At 31.1% G+C, this 25943-nt stretch overlaps 3 protein-coding genes across 3 annotated transcripts in view; all 3 read left to right on the top strand.

Annotated features, from left to right (window-relative positions):
- LOC118064750 (Bardet-Biedl syndrome 2 protein homolog) overlaps nt 1-17121 on the top strand; it is a 100827-nt gene extending 83706 nt beyond the window's left edge. Inside the window, exons 8-10 of the mRNA XM_035079591.1 lie at nt 16268-16580; nt 16707-16961; nt 17027-17121. Coding sequence (XP_034935482.1) covers nt 16268-16580; nt 16707-16961; nt 17027-17121 — 663 coding nt within the window. The remainder of the gene's footprint in view (nt 1-16267; nt 16581-16706; nt 16962-17026) is intronic.
- Nucleotides 4637-7427, top strand: LOC118064751 (uncharacterized). The gene has a single exon (XM_035079594.1). The coding sequence runs from the start codon at nt 4663-4665 to the stop codon at nt 6169-6171; it is 1509 nt and encodes a 502-aa protein (XP_034935485.1). The 5' UTR covers nt 4637-4662; the 3' UTR covers nt 6172-7427.
- Nucleotides 17122-23425: 6304 nt separating the features above from the next.
- On the top strand, nt 23426-24185 carry LOC118064765 (uncharacterized; the record flags this gene model as incomplete). The annotated part of the gene is made up of 1 exon (XM_035079615.1): nt 23426-24185. A coding segment is annotated over exon 1 (618 nt), but the record flags the coding sequence as incomplete, so codon positions are not given.
- Between the last annotated feature and the right edge of the window lie 1758 nt (nt 24186-25943).

Raw genomic sequence — 25943 nt, 5'->3', positions numbered from 1 at the left:
GAACAAAAAATGATATCGACGTGGGACCAACTGCATTCGACGCGTAATTACGTAACTTAGAACTGATTTTCAGCAAAATCGGTCCAGCCATTTTTTATGCAGAATCAAAAAACAGAAAAAATAGTGAACTACCTAAATTCTGCAATTTATAAATTATACCATTTTCTAGACGGAATTTCGAGATCTTTTGAAAAATATGAATATCAAATGTTTAGAATAATTGTACAGAAATATGATGACTGTATTTCAGGATTAAGAAAACAGCATTAAAGACGCTATCATAGTCAATAATAATTGTCAATAATATGAAATTGTGTTCATAACAATTGAACATTATTACTAAAAAATGATTATTGATCATAGTAATATTTAAATAATAAGTTTTAAATTGTTATAAACAATAAAAATAGGGACCCTTTCTATATATATGAGTACTTCTAACGCATAATTTTTTCTTTTACTAAAATAATATTACCAACCGTATGCCATAAATGAAAACATACTTTTTTCGTGTATAACAATGAAATTTGTTGTAAATAATGAAAAAAAAGATTTATGAGGTATATTCGAATTCTTCTAACGCACAATTTTTCCTTTTACTGAAATAAAGTAACTAACCATATCAAATGAATAAAAACACACTCATTTTGTTTATAACAATTCCATTTGTTATAAAGAATGGAAACGGGTTCTATTCGGGGTGTTCTTTCATTTTTTCCACTGGGAAGTTGGTCGTGTGGACCTGTCGGGTCGCACCCAGACCACTGCAGAGCACTGATATTTTTTAATTGTTTCCTTAATATAATTATAATGAAAATCATAAATAAAAATCTTTGATAAATCGGGAATTGCAAAACCTACGTAAATTGGTTTATTAAACTTTATTTCAAGCTGATTCATTTTAATAATAACCATATCATTATCAAAAATGACACTGCTATGGAAATTCGGTTGTGATATTAGACTGTGCACCCCATCTTCCCTCCCATTTTGTAATTAATTTAATATCTTTATCATTGCGCACATTTTCCATAGTTTTTCCGTAAACAGCGTTATTCATAAGTTTAAAAAAGTATTTCTCGAAATCATTTTTGGACTTTTTTCTCATTTCTGTGTTCAAATCAATATATTTTTTCAACCAAGCTGACTGTTTAAACTGTAAAACTCTATGAATTTTAGTAATTTTCAAACCAAGTTCAATACATTGCTGTAAATTTCTATAGTGTATTACATATTCATTCTTTGGCAATAACGTTGTCATCAGCTTTTCACATTTGCTATCTGGTGGTTGCCAATGTTCAGGGCATACTGGTAAATCTTTATGGTGTTCATGTCATGATTGTGGATAATCTAAATCTACTTCAAAAATATAGCCAGTAGAAGAATTTTTAGGAATATTTAAAATTAAATTCTCAATATTGTTATTCAAATCAAAATTATCAGTAACCCACTCAAATGAGCCAGTGGGTAAATATTCACTCATTGCAGCACCATAAAGATTATTCACATCAAAATACATCAGATATGATTCATCTTTGTTTTGATCAAATTTATCTCCCATATAATGATTATTAGCTTTTGCATATCTATTACTACATTGAGATACACCTCCTCTTATACCTTTCTCAATAAAATTCAACATTTCAACATCTTGTAAAGGATCAAGTTCTATTTCTGTGTATTTTAACATAGCATCGAAAGCTAGACCTGGTGCAGTTAAATAATGTAATGGATCAAGGTTATAAGCAGCTACACAATTCTCACGAAAATTTTCAAAGATATCTGCTAATAGTAAAACATCAGTCTTCAAATATAAATCTGAATAATCACCTAAAGTCTGAAGTTGAAACTTATTCCATACAGTGAGTGCATGTTGATAATCTTCATCTGAAATGTTTGCATTATTCAACTTTGAGTAAAAAGCTGATTGAGCAGGAAGCTGGGTTTCATTAAGTTTATCCCAGTCTTCTATATATTCATAGGGGAAAACACCTTTTCTCACTACCAATTTGAATTTCTCCAGATCATTGTAAAATCTTTTAGTGATATTTTTTTTGTCATTATCTAAAAAAGATGCTAATTGATCAATACTGCTAGCCATGAATCTAAATAAATCTATGAATTGCAATTTAATGACTATTTCACAAGTTCTTTTTCTATTATTTCTACGAAATTTTTCTTCATCTTTACCAACTGTTTTGGTGAAAGCTACATATTTTTCTTTATTGATTGGTAATAATTCGACTTTACCTTCAAATGATGTTAATGCCAATGATTTAATTAAAAAATGAGAATCATATCCAGACAGATTGTGACAAACAACAGGAATGATGTGAGAAGATTGATAATTTAAATTACATCTGTTATGTGCAGGACCACGATAAGCACCTGTGAAATGACAATGATCTCGAACTTTAATTTCTTTATTTAAAAAATTTTGATTACAAATATGAAATTTTTTAGCATCATTATGAGCTTTCTGCTGCTGGGAAGTTAATGGTTTCATTGGCACAACATGTTTAATAGTGTCTTTTACATGTTCTGATAATTTTTTTAATTCTCCAATGAACCAATCAATGCAATCTACATCGCGTTTCAATGAAAAATAAGATTTAGGTTTATCAAATGAGCAATGAGCATAGAAAGCAACACTGCATGGAATATGTTTCTGTTTAGTATCGTCCGGTTCAAGAATGCATTCCAGATCAGCATAAACAACAAATGGAACTTGTTCCTTATTTTGATGATTTTTGAATTTTTATTTTGAATGAACTGTGGTAGAGCAATCCAAGTTGATTCTCCTGCTGCTGCTAATGGATCATATCTATTAATATTGACTTGGAGATGAATGATTTCCACCATGGACCATCCTGAATCTCGCTCTTCAAAGTCCTCAACTTTTGCTAATAAAACATCAATGACTTTCTCCACTATAATTCCTTCTATGTCACTTGATGGCATAAATAGTTCATTTGGCGTTGTGAAATATTTTATTTCTTCAATGAATTCACCATCTTTGATATTATTAAACTTACACGCCAAAGAAAAGTTCACTTTTATGCTGCCATTATTGTCAATTATTTGTTTAAATTTTTCACAAAGAATTGCTTTTGCATCATCAAGAAAATCACTTAAATTCACGTGTTTTAAATTAACAATTGATCCAGTAGAGATACGATATTCAAATACATTTTCTTCTTCTCTCCAAACCACTGATCGACTTGGTCTTTCTACGTCATGTTGGAGATCACCCCCTTGTATATAGTTTTGTTGAGAAATGAATTTTTCAGTTAATGAATTTAAAATTAAGATGGTTGACTGTATTCTCATTTTTTCACCAACTGTCATATTGTTTCGTAATTGCCTTTTTAATGTAGCAATATTCCTTTTTTCAATCGCCAACCATTTACTCACAGCTTCTGTCATCACACGTTAGTCTTGCAATAACATTATTAAGGCAAATAAAATGGGTATTTCCACGTAGTTCTCTGCCATGTCGTTCCATTGCGTAGTTTATTTTTTCTTCTACAAGTTCTACACCAATCCATTGGAAAGGGATAATGATTGTGTAGAAAAAACACCACGGTTGAATATATGTGCTGCACATAAACAATATTTTGTAGTGATTTATGAAAAATTAAATCAATATTCAATTTCTTACCTTTCAATTGTGTGTGGAAGAGATGTATTGGTAATAACTGGTTGTGGATTTACTTGCTCAGCAGAAATGATTCCGTGGTTGAAAGTTAGCACCCTGGCGAATATCCATACTTTAGCATTTGGATCAATTTTTAAGGTGACGATTGCGTTCATTCTATCTTTTTCATGCTTGTGCCTGTTAAAACATAAATATGAAAACAAACGCACGTGGTTTACCGACGTATTTGTTACATACCTATATATATTATGTTTATATTGATAAATTCATCCATTTAAATTATACATGATATGAAATAGGTAAATTACATACATATGTAAGGAATAATTGTTAAATTATGTATGTTTTACAGGTTTGATTGTAATTTATCAATATTCCATTCAAGAAATAATATATAATGAAAATATTTTCTACAGCATGAGACTTCTTGAAGAATTAGATTGAAATTAATTCAACTACATATTGTAAATGAATAATTTCTTAATTCTAAATGATAAAATATTAAAAAAATATTTAAGTTATTGAGTACATTATTCTATGGTTTGAATAATTATTTTAAATCAAGAACAAACATTATAGATAATATTGAAAATCATTTAAGATTATACTTTATTTAAATAGAGTAATAAAATTCAAAACGAAAAAAGATAGTAGAAGATATTAAAAGCATCATTTGTTCCATTCAATTGATATATATTTGAATGTGAATTTAAAAGAGTGGTTTTTAAATGTAACCCATCACAATTCACAGGGAATTTAAATATTGTTTTGAGCCACTAGAGGGCAGAAATGTACATCTATAGATCGATATTTTGTTTTTCAGTCGCTAGAGGGCAGGTATGTATATCGATAAATAAATTTTTCTGTGAACGACTTGTGGTTCCGGAATTTTATCGAAGTCATAATTTAATATATGTCAGCAGTTTTTAATAATTAAATTTTAATTAAATATCATAAAAGTATCTCTTGCTTGTTTGTTTGGAATAAATTATATTGGTTAAGTGATGGAGGAAGATACAAATATTTTGATAGACGATAATCTAACCTCTGAAGAGGTTAGGTTTTTGAATAAGCTGGATGGTGAATTGATCGGAGATAAAGACAATTTTGATATAAGCAAGAGGAAAAAAAAGAAAAAAAAGAATAAGAAAGATGATGAAGACAGTAAAAGAAATAATAATGAAGGTGATAGTCAATTAAGAAAAAGTAGAAGCAGAAGCAATCATAGATTAAGATCTAGCAGCGAAGAGTATAGTCAAGAGGATCTGGAGGTATCGACTGTAAAGAGGAAGAAGACTGAGATAAAAAATGTTGAGCTTGGTAGCAGTAGAAATAGCGGCAGGGTTTTTTCAAGCTCTTCTAATAATAACGTTCAGGTTTCTAGTCCTGTGAGCGGTCAAGTACTCTACAACAGGTTAGATAAAGGGCCATTCATAGTGTATATAAAGAAGAAAATATTTCAAGACAGTGATTCTATGACCAAAGTAGTGCAAGATGATGATCCTAAAAAGAAGAAAAGCCTTATGAATATTGAAGTCGCTCGTTTGTTAAAATTGTTTGGTATCAAGAAGTTTAATTTATTGGAAAAATTCTCAAGAAATATTTGGCAAATTACTTTTGAAAGTTTTGAAGAAGCCAATAGTGCCTTAGTAAATGAGTTCCTTAAAAAGAATAACTGGGAAAGTTACATACCTCGTGAAAAACTATTTTGTAAAGGAATTGTTAGAGAAGTACCTTTAGATGTAGATATTAAAGAACTGCTAAGTGAGATTAATAACTACTTCAATAATCCTAGAAGCGTGAATGCATACAGATTAAGACGGAAAGTATTTTCAGAAGGCAAGGTAGACTGGTGTGATACCTTTCCTGTATGTGTCACTTTTCGAAGTAGTCAAGTTCCCAAAGCTATTACACTGTGGAACTGCAAGGTTAAGGTGGATTACTTTATTCCAAATATAAGACAATGCTTTAAGTGTGGTCAAACGGGACATAACAGTAATTTTTGTGAAGAAAGCAAAGAAAAATGTCTTTACTGTGGACAAGATAAGCATGGTAATTTTAAAGACTGCAATAGAACACCTAAATGTGTGAACTGTAATGGTGAGCACAAAAGTTTAAGCAAAGACTGCATAGTTGTGATAAAGTTAAGAGAAATTAGCCAAATGATGGGTAGGGAGAATATATCCTTTATTAATGCAAGAAACAAGTACGAAGATGATGTTAAAAGGAACCTGCTTCCTGAGAGATCATTACATCATTTTCCAAGGCTGTCTCCCAATATCGAAGAAGCGTCATATGCTAGTGTGGTCATGAAAGACGATATAAAAAAAAAATTATCAGCTGATAGAAACCCACGAGAAAAAGAAATATCAGAAGAGAATAAGATTGCACTTGAAGAGCTTCTCGAAGCTATTCCTCAGGTTCCAGACATTACTAACTTATGGCCACGGTTATGGAAAGTTATTTCATTACATATTTCTCTAAATAATGGAGCCTTACAAAAACAACCTTAGGATTATCCAATGGAATTGTAGAAGTATCGAGAAGAAGCTACCAGAACTTTAGTTTAGGGCTGGGGAATATGACTTAATATTGTTATCTGAGACCTGGTTAAACATGGACAAGAACATTTATGTACGTGGTTTTGATGTAATGAGGAAAGACAGAGTTGCTCAAGCTGGTGGTGGAGTGGCCATTCTAATCAGGAACGGATTTAAGTATCGGACAGTTAATAACATTTATGATTGTAATGGTAAGATAGAAATCCTTGCTGTAGAGCTTTTAATTGAAAAAGAATGGTACCTCTTTGTTTCTTGTTACAGAGCTCCAGATGCTTGCATTCGTGAGGCCGAGTGGATACGCTTCTTCGATCAGTTTGGGGTCAGATCTTTTGTAGGGGGTGATTTTAATGTCCATCACTATTTATGGGGCAGTGCTTATTGTTGTACAGTAGGTCATTTAGTAAGGGAAGCCTTGGATGATTCGGTGCTCGGGGTGCTCAATGATGGGAGTCCTACTTTTTATTTCAAGAGGAGAGACGCTATGAAGTATGACAGTTTGGATTTATCCTTTGCGGATCACAGAACTTTTGCATCATATGACTGGAGGGTTTTGGACGACTCTTGGGGAAGCGACCACTTTCCTATTTCCATAATTCTAAATAAAAGACCAGATTTTGGAGGTAAAAATCACATTTCATATAGGATTCATAACGCAAGAACTGATTGGGCTGTATTTGATGATAATATCATGAATAATGTGCAAGCTTTTGAAGAAGTTGTGAGAAATGAACGAAATTGTACGCAAGGCAAATATAATGATTTTGTTAACCTTTTAACTCGATGTAGTTTAAAGGCTACCCCACACAATCAACGTAGTCAATCCAACGCATGTAGGAAAAATAATAGAAGGTCAAGGGTTCACTCATCAGCAGGTGGTTCTTCTCCATGGTGGAATAGGGAGTGCGATAAGCTCCTCAGAGTTCGGAGAGCAAAATTCTTACAAATGAAGGCAAGATTCTTATCAGATAATTTCGTCGAGTATAATGAGGCAAAAGAAAATACTAAGACAAGCTTAAAGAAAATAAAGAAAAATAGTTTCATCGGGTTCTGTGAGTCAATTTCAAGAAACACTAGTCAGTCTTACATATGGAAGAAGATAAAAGCCTTTAAAAGCAGATGGAATTGTTCTTCTACGGCACATCAGTACAAAGAGAAGGTTACTAACAACGCAAAAGAAGTAATTGAGCAGTTATGTCCGGCATGGTGTAAAGGTGAAGGTCCAGATGTAGAAAATACATTAGGAGATCCGTTTCTGGATCTAGAGTGTTCTAGGCAAGAACTGGATGTGGCTATTCATAATGTAAAACTTAAGTCGAGTCCTGGCATGGATGGAATCGACTATGTAATTCTTCAAAGACTTCCGTCATCAGTTCGTCAGGTCTTATTGACCTTGTATAACGAAATTTTTAGTTCGAGAGAGTTTCCTGAGGATTGGAAAAATTATTCGGTATTTTTTATACCAAAAGCTAACAGTGAGAAAGTCAGACCGATCTCAATGGCCTCTTGTCACGGGTATTCATTATTTTAATTGTTATTACAAAGAAAGTAGATACCCTTGATTTCACGAATGCAACTTCAGGAGGAGATCGATAGTTTCTATAAACAGAATCCGAAGTGGTCACACTTCGTTAGCCACTAGTCTGAACAGGTTTAATATTATTTCAAGAAGTACATGTGTGTGTGGAGAGTATGAGGAAGATGATAATCACATATTTTGGCAATGTCAAAGGTTTGAAGAAGTAAGAAAGTGCCTTCTTAGAGATTTAGTGAGATTAAAGTGTTTTCCCCCTTATTGTATAAAATCCTTTTTATCTTCCATGTCATATGGAATTGTTGAAGCGCTAGCAAAGTTTATCAATTCTATAGAGGTGTTTATATAAGTTATTTCATCTTTATCTTTATCTATATATAATTATTATGAATATTCCACTAGTTAAATGGTACAAAAGAAAAAAAATTAGTTTGTTAGTTTTAAAGCAGTATTATGTAACAATATAACTTATGTTTTTGATTTAAAGTTACCGCCTGATATGTTCAAACAACAGTTTGTACTACCATATAAAATAATATTTTTCTATAGTGTATATGAGTACTTTATATATGTATATTTTTGTAAATGTATGACATAAAAGGGTATTAGTCAGTGAAGGGGGATTGTCCCTTCTATGACTTCCACCCAGCCTGCCTTCTAGTGGAAGGTGTAACAACTGCTGAATAAAAAAAAAAAAAAATTTTCTGTTCTTCAGTCACTAGAGGGCAGATGGACCAACTCAAAATCATGCAAATGTTTCCCCCTACCAGATGGTTTATTGAAAACTTAAATTTCCCCGGGCTTTTTAGTGATGTAAAGTTAATTTGAACTTAAGATTCGATGTAAATATTATCGAATAACCTCAGAAAAATTAAATACATAAATGAAGTTGATTTATTTAAATACATTTATTGAAAATCAGACATAATACATAATAATATTCAAAGTAAAATACATCCATTAAATATTTGAAGTATAAGATAGTGTAATAATTCTGAATAAAGTAATTTTATATAAGTAAAAATTACATTATGAATTAATCGATTTGTTTTTCATATTTTCAATTTCTTTTTCAAAGTATATAAGAAACTTTTCTGGTAACATATGAATCTCATCCAATGATAAGCAATTAAAATCCATCCTAGCGTAGAGCTTTCTCAGCACTGGTCGCATCTTGTTGATTGAGTTAGAATCAAACCACATCTTCATTTTCCGTACATTTTTTATGCACAATTTGAAGCTAAACTTGGTCCATGATGTGAAGAAGCATGTTTTCATCTTGGAAAATCTGGAATAATGTGTAATGATGGGCAATTCAAATCTTCAAAGTTAATCACAGTTTGTCGATTATTCACAAACTGATGCATCCACTCTTTCTTTTCTCGACTAGCTTTGCCTATCTCATCAACAATTACACCCGGCATATCTTTATATGCCATATCACCAGAATCCCACTGAAGTCCATGGTAATTGCGAGTATACCACTGATTTATTAATTGAAATTTCTGCGGTAATAATTTCCAATTGAATGGTTCTTTAAAGAATAAACACAACTGATTTTGTAATGTTCCTTTAATAAAATTACTGCAAATTCTTCCACAACAAATTGATTTGGAGGAGCTTTGAATTCCTGAATGTCAACGAAGATATCCATTATGTAGGTTTGATGTTACCGGTTCAAGGGTTCCAAACTGATTGATACGACTTTACAAACGTACTTTATTTAAATTTTTTAAACGCAATAAATTTTATGACGTCACATCTTTTCTATGAAACCAGCCATCTGTTAATATTGTAATAAACAAAAAAGAAAGAAACTCCTATGACGTCGTTTGTTTTGAAAAAGCTAACAAAGAACAATAGAAATAAAATTTATGAAAATCGACCGCTAGAGTAAGGGCTATATATAAAACAGAACAGATTTCCAACAAGTCAGTTCAGCTACAGAAATCAATAAACACATATCTAAGTGTACACGATTGAGTGAAATTGAAGAACATTGATTAGTGAATTGTTGATTGAAGTAAATATGGATACCATTGCCAGTACTGCAAATAATACTCAAAAACCAATGAAGAAAATAACAGAATTAAACACATCAAAAAAATACAAAGTGACAAAGTTAACGACAGTTTACTAGTGTAAAATCATACTAAGTTTGGATGATGAATTCAATGTTACTTTTCCAGAACGGCATTTTGAAGATGATATTTTATTTGAACTCATACTGGCGTTTATAAAGGAAGATAGATTAGTACTGCAATACTTTGGTGGCGACTGCGATGATTTCAAATTCTTCTACGAAAAACGTGAAGTCAACATCACAGAGGATTCCACAAAGCAAGAAGACAACATCTCAGAGGATTCTACAAAGCAAGTCAATCAATTTAACAAAATTACACTTAATTATGTCATCAAAATACAATTAAATTTATGTAAATGATTATAAAATAAATTTTTCCAAATTTAAATATCTGCTGACATTTATTTACAGCACCCTCTAACGAACAACCAATTAATTGCTAAGTTCTTCTTAAAAAAATTCAAATTTTGCACCCGCCACAACAGCAGCGCCACAGAACGGAGGAAAATGGTATTAATTAACATTCAAATTCAAATTTCAACCGCCAAAATAACAACACTATTAAGTAGTGAAGGTTGGTAACAGTTATCGCCTGGTAATTAACAACAGTTACCGACAAAAGTTTATAAAAATTTGAATTTTTTACCCGCCATAACAGCGCAATCTAGTAGAGAAGATCGATAATAGTTACCGCTTGAGATCAATAACAATTACCGGCAGATAATTTTTAAAAAAATTTGAATTTGAATTTTTTCCCGCCACAACAGCAGCGCTGCCTAGATCGGTAACAATTACCGACTGCAGATCGGTACAGCGCCATCTAGCAGGAAAATCGGCAACTACGCCCACAGTCGGTAAGTTGCCGGCTTAGGTGGTAAATTACCGGCACTGTCGGTAAGGTCGGATAAGCCAGACTACATATCTACTAGCGTCGCGTACTATGGATAGCGGGCTCGATTCCCGACCGAAACAAGACCCATTTGTAATATAGTCATTTCTCTTACCACGATGAGCGGAGGGCTCCTTAGAGGACTGTCAAAGGTGTAAGCTCTCGTACTGATAACTGAATGGTATAAAAAAGTACTATTGCCACTCCGATGCCCTTAGAGAATCGGGTGACACTCCATTAAATACAACTTTACCTGAGCAAAAGACTCTGCACAGATGGACCTCAAAATTCCTCAAACTCTCTTGCTCCCTGTCTTAAGCTAATGTTGAGAATACAAAAGACCGCTGAGGTAACCAGCGGAATCTAGGAAGTATAGTGACATTAAAAAAATTAATAAAATAGATTTCATACTTATCATTAAAGTTTTTCCTAGTTCCCTTTTAATCATTTGGATGTCTTCAGTGAGTATCATATATAGATATACTCAGTAGTAAACCAAACACTAGTTCTCATAATCGCCGATAGTCGAAGGTAAACTGGTGAGGAAAAGTCGTATAAAATCGAAGCTCGCGAGGCACTGAGGACATTCATTCTCCGGGTGGAATAAGAGTAAGACTCTTGAACCAGTAGCACTAGGAAAGTAAGTGTTATACACTACTATCCTGATAACCCCTAAGACTCGTGTAAGACACGATCACCCCGAGAACGTAAGACGTTCTCCCTCGTTCTGACTCGAAGATAAAAATAAAGACATCAAAGGCTATGGGCAAGTTTAAAAAGTACGTACACTCGGCTTCATTAATGCCTGGTGTATCCTTGGAGAGCAATTACCAACCGCAGGTATGATTTTTCTTTTACATTGAGTTTCCGAACTAGAAATTTTAACTTCAGCTAAATTGGAAAAAGTATAAAAATTAAAATAACATTAAAAATATGATGTTTCAGTACATAGTATAATTTTTTTCATATCAGTAGGGTATAAAGTTATGTCGTCATTAACAACAATTAACAGAAATTCGTTAAAAAAAGAGTAGTTAGTTATTTATCTTGCATGTCTCGGTATTGAGATGGCCGAGCAAACATGATAATAGAAATTTATAAATTATTTATTTCGTAAAAAATTTTCGTTGATTATTATTATTGACGGCAGACCTTTCAACTGTAATCACAAATTTCATAGTTTTTTGAGTTCAGCACAAGCTTAAAAAACTTAGAAAAAAAGATTAGAAACTCAATTTAAAAAAAATAATACCCGCGGTCGGTAATTGCTCTCCAAGAATACACCAGGCATTAATAAAGCCGAGTGTATGTAACTTGTAATTTTTAAAATCAATTAGACAGTTGTCTGAAAGATCAGCTAGTATGGGACTTAAGAAGTGATGATATTAAAAAGTGGTTATTGAGAGAAGTAAACCGTTTTTTTAAAAGAGCCGTTGAAATGGATATTGCTCTTGAAGCTTTTGCTAAAGATGAAATTGAGATGTGTGTTTATAGAAACGCAATGAACAATACTCATGTGATTAAAAGTCACAAGAAACAAGGTATTCTGATTTCGAGTCAGCTGAATGAGAAAAATAATGTTTGTGGACTATATTAAGAACGAAAAAGGTTGAGTTCGAGAAGGTCTAGGTTTAGAATAATTGTTGAGTCACTGAAATGCTTTATTGTGTTTTTTTATTCACCAAACAACACTTGAATCTACACTTATAATGATGTACTGATTAAATTAATAAGTTGTCTGTACACTAAAATTATAAGAATCACCCAAGAAACCAGCCTGTAGTGACAGGTATACAAGTACAGTTGAGTTGTCCTATAGTGTGCTGTACATGTGACTGCCCGTGAGGCACACTGACACAAAACTGATGATTCTGGACAACAAGAACTGATTTGACCGTCTTTGAATGTTCCCGTTTGTTTGTCTGTCAGAAAACAATGAAGTTGAATTTGAAAGAAACTGCTAAATCAGTATTTATGTAACCTAGATAATTGTCTTATGCGATTAAAGACAAAGTAAAGGCTGAAATTGTTCGTCAATTAAAAAAAAATACTTTATTTCCAGCAGACAGTTTTGACTGGGCAACACTTATAGCGGTTGTTTTTAAAAAATATTGTAAAGGTATGTCGAGTGAACGATAAATACAGGGTTTCTGAGGTGATTCGATCGAAGGTATAAAATAGTTAATTAGAAAAATTAATCCTTTATTAATTAAAAGACAACACTAACAAAAGTATTATCACAGATACAATAATAATTTATGTTGAATGAACACTAATGAACACCAAAAAAATACAGTGAGTCCAATGAATGAATTGAGTACACGAGAACGTGGGTTGTAAGGTCGCATTGTTCACTTGAGTTCTATTGAATGCTGCTTTATGAATACTGAGTGATAATTAATGCAATGAGTTTTAATTATGAATTCTATGAGTTACTGAGTTGAATTCGTGAGCACAAAAATAAGAAAAAAAGTCGGCGTCATTGAATGAGCACGTTAGATGAGTAACAGTCACGCATCAAATGAATGTCTCTCAGCAACTGATCGACAATCGATGTGCAACAACAAATAAGTCTTCTCCTGACAGTCGGGAGCGTGACATCCGTCCCCAATAAGATGTCAGTCAAAGGCATTTTTACAATCTTTTAAATTTAAATCTTTAAATGTATAATCTTACTGATTGTTAATCAAATTCTGTGATGCCCAGATTTTTTATCTAATGATCATTTTAAAAATAAGCTTTATTCTTTTAATCTTTTAAAATTGGTTTTTTTTTATTTTCAATCATTTAATATTCAATCAAATTATAAAAATTTTTCTTTTTTTAATGTTTATCATTTCGTTGAACAGTCAACTTAAGAAATTAGGACTGGTAAGTTATCTTGCGTCGGTATAGTAGAAAAAAAATTCAACTAGTGTCACTGTTTTCTGATAGATGACAGTAATTACACTGTTTTCAATCAAAAATTCAAAATGCTTATATGATTTTGAATTTTGAACTGTTTAATAGCAACTTTACTTACCAAAAATAAATATTAGATTGATCTTCTTGAAATGGAGCATAATTTTCTTCAAAACCAATTACTTATATCGATATTTTTTATCGTTAGAGATATACCACATCAAGTTATATTGAGTTAATTTCTTTACAATATCAATTACACAATTCAAAATAATAAAAAAATACTTTACTTTTAAATTGAATTTTTCTTCAATATATTTCCTTTTTTTGTTTCATCAATTATTTGAGTTACTGAATTACTTGCTATTTCTTCAGTTAGTTTGTGTTTTAATTGACTATCAGTAACACAGTCTTCTAGTATTATCGTAATTATAAATAAAATAAAATATATTATTTGTATCATTAATTTACGCTTGGTTTAACTTTTCTAATAAAGTTAGTTTCTTCCATCGTGTAATGAAATTTTTTAAACAGGTTTTTTTTCAATATAATTTTTATTTCAAACTCTTTTTTCATTAATGACATATTTTTTTAAAAACAAAATAAATTTTCACACAAATAAATTATATATTGAAGAGAAATAAAATTAAGATCCTATTAAATTTTTATTATTACTCAATTTAGTTCACACGACAATTAGTTTCAACACAAAAAAGTAATTTTTTGGGTAAATATTAAAACACATTTGTTATAATATCAATTTATATATAGGATGACATTGTCAGAATATTTGTAGGCAGTAGTTGAACGCACAAATATTCGACGGGAGCTGAGACAACGTGGCTCATAATTTGGAAGTGTAGATAACCAAAGTTAGAGAGATACACGCAAATGTAAATTTTCTTAAATATAAATAAAAGTTATACTTATAACTTCAGGAATGATTTTTGAATTCTTTAATTGACCCTGATTATTTTATTTTAAAATAATTGAATTGAGTAGTGATTTATATTAAAATTTGTTAATAAATTTATATTCATATTATATTTATATTTAAATTCAGGTAAATTAAGGTATTCATGAAAAATATTGATTTATTTCTATAAAAACTTAAGTAATAAAACTTTTTTTTTCGTTGCACGAAAATTGTTTATGTTTATTAAAGGAGAGAATAATACTGACAGACATTATTTTTGAAGTTTTTCAACTTTTTAATAATTCAGTTTTCAAATTTTTTTCACTTGGATTACGTTATTACGTTAACATTGAGATAAAAATGTTATTATCATTAGATTATAAGCCTAAATATACTTATTTATGTAGTAGGAATTACATGACATTACATGAGCCAGAAAGAAGACTTTTCTCTGTATAAGCATTTTGAATTTTTTTCTACTATACCGACGCAAGATAACTTACCAGTCCTAATTTCTTAAGTTGACTGTTCAACGAAATGATAAACATTAAAAAAAAGAAAAATTTTTATAATTTGATTGAATATTAAATGATTGAAAATAAAAAAAAACCAATTTTAAAAGATTAAAAGAATAAAGCTTATTTTTAAAATGATCATTAGATAAAAAATCTGGGCATCACAGAATTTGATTAACAATCAGTAAGATTATACATTTAAAGATTTAAATTTAAAAGATTGTAAAAATGCCTTTGACTGACATCTTATTGGGGACGGATGTCACGCTCCCTGACAGTCGACAACGTTTACGGCCTTCGGATGGTACATGTTATGAGGGCGCTGATGGGTTATCAGCTGAGCTCGAGATTCAAATAATCAATTCAGTAATCGATTACTGAATAGGTCAGGATTTGCGAAAATTGAAGAGTAACTGTTAATCCTCATTTAAAGATAGATACGTAATCCTTAGAATGGTGAAAAGGTATTTTCGAAGATCGATTTTTGTCAGGCTTACAAACAGCCAGTTCTGAATGAGTCGTCACATATCATATATTGAGCAAGACTATTTATTCAATATTACTTATTTCAATGCTTCTGAGTTGAAAATAGAGTTTTTTTTAATATCTCATGCTAATCTTCAATCCCGTAATGAATAAATTATGTTTCGAACGTTATTAATTTTTCGTACATGCTATATATTATTGAATCAAAATAATATATCGAACGAACAGGTGATCGTAAAAAAAAGGAAAACATTTATACAAATTCACGTACCTTGTGCTTCTACAGTCACTATACACTAACTACTATACAGCAGTTACTGTTTATCATGTAGTTCTTTATTTATAATCCTAGAAGGATTGCCTCGCTTCCCCCGTCTGAAGGACGGAAATTGAGTACCTCGCCTACTAGGGCATAACTCTGCGAAATTATAACTCTACTCTCTTTGCGGTGGCGTTTCCCGAGACGCGTATACCTGCACCTAGAACAGGCACAGGGATACATGTCACAAGCCCGAGGCCTTACGACATACCACTACGAGTCCGTCCTCAATTGGCCAGTTGTACCTAGTCTAATTTCGAAAATCATGTTTCTCGAATTTCGGAAATTAGAGGAGTCTGACTGTATATATATTTGTAGTTCGATAATCACATTATAAATCGATAAAAATTCTTCTGATATCAATATAGACTTGTTCTTAATTATACATAAATATATGAAATTTTTTAGATTTCCGAACGAATAAAACGTGTAGCACTATGGTTAGATCAAAATTTCTTACTCACAGAAGAATTGAAAATAATCGAAGATAACTCAAAAACAAATTTTATTGAGGCTTGGTTCCGTGATGTGAGGAATAATGAAATTCATTGTATTCGTGCTAATTCTTCTGGAAGAGCCAGTATTCAAACAGAAAATTTACAATTTGCTGGTGAAATAATTCAATCATTGGCGACGTATCTTGGTATTTTTGAACTTAACTCTCAAGCTAGATTTATAAATGAAGAACAAAAATTAGCTCGAAAGTTTTTGAAAGTTAAAGGTATTTTTTTCTGTTAAAATTTCACTCTTTGAATATGATTAGTTAACTATATCTACGAAGAAAAAATTTGAATAAATTAATTGATTAATTGTCATTTTAATGCTAAATCAGTTGCATTTATTCTAGATTTTAAAGATGCTGATATCAAACTTCAAGCTGAAGTAGCTGGTATTTCCATGTTTTTAAAAAATATTCTAATAAGAATTGAAGATAGTCGAATTCTTAATGATATCGACAGTATGAAAAAGCGATTTTCACAACTCAACAAGCTAAATCATGATTTGTTAAGAACAAACGAAATTCGGCTAAATAACTTTAAAGAATTTTCAGCAACGCTTAAAGAATTGAATTTTGTAATCCGCAATGCATCAAAATTCCGAGGTACTGAATTGTAACTAAAAATAGGTAGGCACCAATGTAACTGTTAATTGTTCTTACTATTACAGTTGGCCGAACTTCAATGAGTACTGTTACAAAATGTAGGACTGCAATGGAAGAAGAAAATCTATCTGCTTTAATACAAGCTATACGCAATGGTTAAAATTGGTATTAATCGTATTCATCGTAACTTCGAATGATTTAAAATTCCATAAAGTATATAAAAAAATGTATTTTACAAAGACGTATTAATATGTATTTTATAATACTTTCAAACGATACTCATAAGAATGCAATCTAAATTTGTAAATATTTATTTTTAAAATCTGCATATTCTACATACAAGCTTCATTACATAACAATTGTACTTTTCTTATGATTTTGGAAAGCTGCGAACCATTAATTGAAGATATAACGAATATTACTCTTCAAAAAAAAAGAAAAATGAACAAGACTTATTTTGTTAAAAGATTTTATTAAACGGATTTCATTCGACTTTGCTCAATTTAGTCTCTATTTTTATAATTGGGAGCAAAGACTTGCAAGTATTCACACTACAATTAAGCCAAATCAAAAAATATCAGTGCTCTGATTTAGCTTTTTTCCGGTTTTTTGATTCTACAAAAAAGCTGGGGTGATTTTGCTGAAAACCTAATCAGTTTTAAGTTGAGTCGAATGCAGTTGGTCCCACGTCGATATCATTTTTTTTTCGAAATAATCGAGCATAAAAATAATTCCAAACGCACGTATGGCCCTACGCACCTACACACACACAGCATCTACTGGAAAACGGTCGTATTCGACTATCGAGATCTTGAAACGTGAAGATATGTCGAAATTTGGGATTCGCAAAATCAGACCCACTATTATAGCTTCCCATTAGGTAGTTAATAAAATCTGTTTCTCATGATAGACCTCTTTTTTAATTCATTTATAATAATATTAAAATTAAATAAATACATTTTAATAATCGAATATCAATCCGAAGATAATTGAAACAAAAATAAAAAAAATAAACAAAAAAAAAAGATAGAAGGATATTGCATAGAAAAATAGAAAATATGAAAAGGAAGTCATATCAAAAGACATTTGGTGATTTTACTTGCAATTTATTTATTAGCAGTAACTAGGTGTTGAAGTCAATGTACAATCGTTAATAATCATTCTTCCAACATTTATCATATTTAGTACCTCTATTTCTTCTTTTTTCAATAAGAAACTTTTTTCTTGCTACAACGAATTCAGTTGCTTTTATGAAACTACTACTACAATATCGCATAGGTTTGAGTGTGGAAACTCCCTGATTGTTCACTGTAAGGTTCGTTAACAATAACCCTTTGGTAATATTTAAGACTCCCTTCGAAATTTGGAATAACGCACAGAAAATTAAAATGTTAACACATTTGAAATGTTTCTTTTATGAATTTATACACCCACATGTGTTAAATATTCGATTAGTACTTTTCTGGTTCCTTCATAAATTATTTAAGCCAGGCATAACTAAATAACAGATGGTCTCTAAGGTAGTTAATGCTGTGCAATACGCATATCGATTGTTTGCTATCAGAATTAGAGATTAAAAAAAATATTTCTTGTTTTTCAAATGCAAGAATCAACAGAACAAAAATTAATACTCTGTCTAAGCGCATACATAATAAATTATATATGTACATACAATTAGAGTGTTTGTCTGTGATTTTAAAGAAACTGTCTCAGATTAACCCTAGACGGATAATCGCATGTTGTTGATACGTAAATTACCATTTTTCATTTTTGCCTGTCTGTCTGCTTATCTCTTTGTCCAAGATAATATGAGAAGCTGCGCCTCGATTGCGGACGAGGACTGAAAATGGTGCAATAAAATGTCTCAATTGCGGACGGGGTCTCGACCAAAATAGTCTCTATTACAGATGGGGCCAATAAGGAAATAGTCTCGTATCAGAGTAGTACTAGAAATTAGTTCCGCCAACAAAATAGTATGTTCCACCTTACAGATGAATTTAATGAAAATTGGCATCCAAAGAATAAGATGTTTCTACAAAATTGTCGAGATTGGTAAGTTGATTCTGCCTTTAAAAACTTAGGGGAAGGGGTATATTACAGAAAGTAAGATGTTTTTACAAAATTGTAGAAATTGGCAAGTAATGTTTAAACCAATAAGCATCACTTCTTGTACCTATTCCTTTCCATTTTCAGAGTTTTGTACTGGTAGGCGAAGATGACATCCAAGACAATGATCACAACCTCGATGAACCCTGTCCACAACTAAGACAACGATGGTCAAGACCCCATCCGCAACTGAGACGGTTTATTGCTTCTAAATGGTTGATTAAAGAGTAAAAAGTGTATAGTAAGTATGATAATCATGCTGAATGGTCAGTATTTAGTCTAAATAAGTAAATGGTTAATTTACTGGATATTGATCTTTTACGTTAGTAAGAATCCAGTTAGAAACTATTCAGAATGTGTAACAAGTGTATGGAATAGATGATAATCATGTTAGATTGTTAGAATCTTTTCAGATTACGTTTCAAGTGTAGTAAATAAATTATTATCTTTTCAGTTTATCAGAATAATGTCGAATGCATAGGTACCTAAGTAGATAAGCAGGGCCGGTTCTGGATCACTCTGCAATACCGGCCAAGTCAAAAAAAGTGGGTTCTGATCCGCACTAATTACCGACCGCGATAACTTTGACGATAAGTTACCGACCGCGATAAGTTATCGACACTGATAAATTATCGGCAGCGATTTTTTTTTTACCGATCCTGATTGGTGATAAATTATCTTCAGCGATAATATTATAATTATCAGCAAAAAAAAATAACCGTAGAAAAAAAAATGGCGATGATGTGTCTCAAGGATGTTAGATGATTGGGAAAACGTTTTAGAGTAAAAACAATTTCTCTTTCAAGTCAATATTAAAAAAAAATTATAATATATTTTTTCTTTTTTATAAAAAAATAATGATCCCTTGAATGATGGTTCCCAAGTAGCATTAATCTACCTGTAAGAATCAAAATTATTTGCTTTAATAACTTTTTCATATAAGTAAAACTAGAAAAACTAATCATAAAACAAGACTTACAGTATCATAACCATCATCATAGTCAGTGGAATCATCATCATAATTATCATCGTCATCAATTGTTGGAGGTGAAGGAGGTAGAAATTCTACCTCACTATCCTCCGATGACACAGTCGCTGGAGAAGGAGGTAGAACTTCTACCTCACTATCACTGTCTTCGACAGTGATGATTTCTTGGCTTAGAGGTGGTGGCACGACGGAGATGTCTCCTTCTATCCGGAACCATATGACGTTACCGGGGAACGTTAGGCAGGTAGCCGTTACGCCACAAAGTGTAAGGGTAGCGCCTTCTATCCCTCCCGTCTCTTCCCAATGATCTTCAAGTGTCATTAGAATAATAATTTCTAGGAGGGTGATCGGTAGGTCGAACCAGGCCTCCGGAAAAATAAAAGTGCACATCTTTTTCTAAAAAGTAATAACGATTATGATAGATTGTTTTCAAACTTAAAAAAAGAAAAATTCTCCCACTTGATAAATTATCATTTAACAATTTATAAAATTCACAATTACACTCAATAAATAATTATATTAATGCATAAAAATTAAAAAAAAAACACACTTTTTATACTTGAATGAAGCAAAAGTCACTACTTACTTGGTATGGTTTGATCAGTTTGACTGTCGAAAATGAACTAAATATTTTGTCCTATGCATCATACACCATGGCTAAATGTTTATATTTTTCAAAGAGGCCAATGGTGAAAAAATCATTGAACGATATTGATTTAAATCTATATAGAGAGGCCTTGATCACATCACTCAGCATCAAATTACAGATAAAGAAAAGAATTTGACAACAAGAAAAAATTCTCACTAAAAAAAATTTATAAATGACATTTTTTTTCTTTTTAATTATTAAAATAGTTTGTAAACGATCTCTACTATAGATAAATAATTTTAGACACATATTTTTTCGATTGGATTTTTAATTAAACGCGTTTTCTTTGTCGCTCATGCCTCTGCTATCTTCTTTTCCTCGCTCCGCCACCGCTTCCTCACTTTGTCTATACTTTTATTCTCCGCTAAGAAGCTGTGATTCATGCAAGAGTTGAAAGGGCCATGTGTCGAAAAATAATCGACTTATTTCATTTCATTTAGAAACGTTAACGTTTGACTCAGTCGGTCGACTGCATCATATTTTCCTCACCCTTATCTCTTTTTCACTTTGTTTATGCTCTCATTCTCTGTTACTTATTGAAGTAAGACAGAATACATATTATGAATAATCAATTGAAATATTTTATTTACTGTATGAGTAATCATAACTAAACGTATTTTAAATGTAAAAAAATTATTGAAACGAAAAATTATTATCTTTTTCATTTTATATTTTCTGAACTATGATTTATAATTATTTACGTTAAATGACTTCTTTAACAATAATAATAAGATTTTTATCTTGAGAAAGAATTTTTATTTAAGAAATAAAAATTATACATTTTTATTTTATGTATTTGAATGAATGAATTTTTCTTTTTTACAATCAATACAATTAATTCTCAATGTTCTTGTATGATCTAATGACATGTAATGTTTGTAACATTTACGATGCAATAAGATATCTCTATCGAGTTGTAAATGTTCCGGTAATTTATCCCAAATATCGTCGATGTATTCTGGAACAATCTTCAAGAAAAAATACTTTGGAAGACAAGCAATATCTTCACTTGACATTTTTGTTATATTTTTTAATAAACAATACAATTTGAATGACTTCTCAAATGGGGTTTTTTCATGAAAATTCACCATATACCATGCTTTTAGAATTTTTACATTCTTTTCTGCACATTTTTTATTTTCTCCATTATGCACCCCACAATCTCTTAGATGATTCATATCCAGAACATGTAGCGAAGGACATCCAAGCTCATCCAAATTAATTACAACTTTTGAGTTGTCAATTAAACTTTCTAACCATTTTTTCTTTTCATCTCCTTTCACGTAAATACGGTCTCGATCTTTAACAAGTACACGAAGAATGTATGGAAGTTTATCATATGGTATTGTTCCAGATTTCCATGGAATGCCATGATAATTACGTATCAACCACGAATTTATGCATTTATATTTTTCAGGTAAATATTCCCACTGATATGGCGGTTTAAAAATTATCACTGAAATGTCTTCCATACCATCACTATTATCTTGGATTGTAATAGTCGCCAATTCTTTCACTAAAAACTGATTATTTGGCTGCTTGAAACCTTGAACATCCAATATCATTTCCATGATGTGCTCAAAAATTTGTATACATGCCAAAATGTAAAACCCAACTGAGAAGTTTTTTTGGTAAATCATCTATTTATATGTTTATCCCCACTTTAAAATTATAATATCTAATTTTATTGTTTGATCACTACAACGATTGTCTATAAAATTATATTTTTTTTCATTATATGTAATTTTCGATAGTCTGAAATTTTCAGCAAGAACGATGATGAAACATCATGCCAACCCCTCAAGATTTTTTCTTGAAAAATCAAGCAAAAATTTAAATGATCTCAGGGATGATTCACAGCCTTGACATATTCTAGAAATTTTCAGCGAGAATGATGATGCAACATTATGCATTCGATTTTTTCTTGGAAAATCAAGCAAGAATTTAAATGATCTCAGGGCTGATTCACAGCCTTGACATGTTCTGGAAGTTTTCAGCGGGGGATGATGATGAAACATTATGCAAACGTTTTTTTATGCATGTTTTAATTTATGATTGCATCAAAAATTGAAACATTTTGGAATCTTTGTTTTGGAGGGGATGAATTGTATTTATACCCATGCGACTCATGTTTAAAATCACTGATCAATTGAAACTGTGAGAAATACATTGTTATACATAATTCAAAACAGTAAAAATGGATCTATCAAGAGTAAATAAAATTGCCAAGTGTGAGACGTACTTACCAACCAAAAAGATGGATACATTAAAACCGTCTAAAACGTATAAAATTACTGGTTTAAAAGAACTTGAAACTGTGTATGGAACAAAAGTTGTGGCAACAGTTAAAAATAGCTACATGATATTTTTACCTCCAAGAACGGTGAAAATTTTGGAAAATCATAAAGAATTTGAAAAATTGGTTGAGTTGGCCGTTGACAACAGATTATCATTGTTGTACCATGGTGGAGCTAACAATTCTTTTGAATTCATAGTTGATGATGAAATGTAATCTAAAATTTTACATGTCAAACAAAAAAAATATAATGGATACAATTGATGAAATGTAAATCTTACGATAATCAATGTAATCTAAAAAAAAATTTTCATGTTACAAAAATAATGAATACAATAAATATTTGAAATTATTGTTCTTTTGATTTAAATATTTCCCCTCTCTACATTTTAAGAAAATCGTTATTTAATGACGGTTAAATTTGGTAATTGATATTCTCGAACTTTCAAGAAATTTTTTCGGATTATGGCACCACATTACAAGGTCATCCAAAATCCTATATAAATCTTTTCAAACACGCTTTTTCATCATTGTAATTCTGAAGTTTGTCTAGTATAGTCGAAAGAAATGAGTGCATTAAACTATTATTCTGATTTAATTAAAATGATGGAGGAGGCTTATACTCTTCTACCATCTTTGAATCATGAATCTAGTGAAATCATTGATAAGTGGGTGCGAATTAGTAGTGACAATATTACTACATTAAACAGACATTTGCAATCGAGTGGTTTATCGGTTGGTGAAAAACAACGAATTCAATCGATAATTGCAGCACTCGCAACATTACATGAAAAGTTTATAAATCATTCAATCGTTGGAGGAAGCCTTCAATCAACAGAACAATTGATTCGATGGAAAGATTTAGAAAATATTTTCCAAAATCGAATTCGCACTGGTGTTGTCATTAACTTGCAACATTTAAATTTACGAGACTTCTTATTGGACGCTGAAAAGCTGATTACCGAAAAGTTGACAGATATAGTAACAAGTGAGGGAAATTTAAAAGTGAACTTTGTCCTTGCTTGTAAATTCAGTAATCAAACAAATGATGGAACAGTTGTAGAAATTAAGTACTTTAATGTTAAAAATGAAGCAATTTTGCCGTCAACAGACATAAAAAAACATTTTCTGGAAAATGTTGTTGACAAACTACTAACAAAAGTCGAGGATTTTCAAGAACGAGATTCTGGTTGGTCACTTGTAGAAATTGAATATCTGTAAGTCAATATTAATCGTTATCAACCTCTATTAGCTGGACAATCTACATTTATACCTCTACCAAAATTTATACAACAAAAAAAAGCAATACTAAATATTAAAAACAACGATCAATGTTGTTTCTTTTGGGCTGTTACTGCAGCTCTTTATCCTGTTTTTGTAAATTCAACAAGAACAAGTTCATATCCTGATTACAAAAGTGTGTTAAAATGTGAGGGTATCAACTGTCCCACAACCTTACATGATGTTCCAAAATTTGAAAAACTCAACGATTTACCAATAAATGTGTATGGTTTAGATGACTGTACGTATGGTTTAGATAATAATTGTGAAATTATTCCGTTATATTTAAGTAAATATTATGAAGTAGATGAGCCATGTATTCACCTGTTAATGGTACAAAGTAGAGTAGAAGTAGGTGATGAAAATAATAATATTAATCCAGTTTTTCATTTTTGTCTGATAAAGGATCTTTCAAGATTAGTTGGAAATCAAATTTCTAAAAATGCACACAAACTATTCTTATGTGATAGATGTTTAAATCACTTTAAGATAGAAAAATCATATAAAAATCATCAAAAAGATTGTATCAATATGAATGATACGCGAATTTCACTTCCGGAAAAAGGTGTTAAAATAAAATTTAAAAATTTTCATTTTAAACAGCCTGTGCCATTTGCTATCTATGCCGATCTTGAGAGTATTCTTGAACCTGATAATGAAGGTAATCAAAAGCATATTCCATGTAGTGTAGCCTATTATATGCACTGTACATATGACAATTCAAAATGTCGATTTAATCTTAAACGTGACGTTAATTGTATAAACTGGTTCATGACTGAGTTGAAAAAAATAGCTGAAACTGTCAAAACTTACCTAGAAAACGCAGTACCAATGAAACCATTAACATCCCAACAGTTAAACGATTTTCATAATGCAAAAATCTGTCACATTGTAATAAATCATTTTTACATGATGAAACGAAAGTACATGATCACTGTCACTTTACAGGCAATTATCGAGGCGCTGCTCATGTTAATTGTAATTTAAATTATCAAAATTCATGCATAATTCCAGTCATTTTTCATAACCTCTCAGGATATGACTCACATTTTTTTATTAAATCATTAGCTGCATCATTTAAAGGTTATATGGAATTATTACCTGTCAATAAAGAAAAATACATAGCATTTACAAAAACAGTTGATCAGAAAATTTCCCACGAAAAAAGAAAAAAAGAAATATTTGTTAAATTACGATTTATTGATTCTTTCCGATTCATGAGCAATAGTATTGAGAAACTTGCATCATTTTTGGATAATAACGCAAAATCAATTACCAAAAGTTTCTATCCCGAGCCAGATAAATTTCAGTTAGTAACTCGTAAAGGTGTTTTCCCATATGAATGTATTGACAGTTGGGAAAAACTTGACGAACGACAACTACCTGACAAAACAAAATTCTATTCGAAACTCAACGATTCGGCCATTTCCGATGACGATTACCAACATGCACGCCACGTTTGGGATCAATTTCAACTAAACACCCTCGGTGAATATTCAGATTTATATTTAAAAACAGACGTTCTTCTGTTAGCAGACATTTTTCAAAATTTTAGACAAAGTTGTATCTCTACTTATGAGCTTGATCCGTTACATTACTACACTGCACCTGGATTAGCTTTTGATGCTATGTTGAAATATACAGAAATTGAACTCGAACTCT

This window comes from Chelonus insularis, unplaced genomic scaffold, assembly GCF_013357705.1.
Source record: "Chelonus insularis isolate UGA/USDA-ARS -01 unplaced genomic scaffold, ASM1335770v1 contig_24_pilon, whole genome shotgun sequence".
NCBI lineage: Eukaryota > Metazoa > Arthropoda > Insecta > Hymenoptera > Braconidae > Chelonus > Chelonus insularis.
This window is presented reverse-complemented; position numbering and strand designations above follow the sequence as displayed.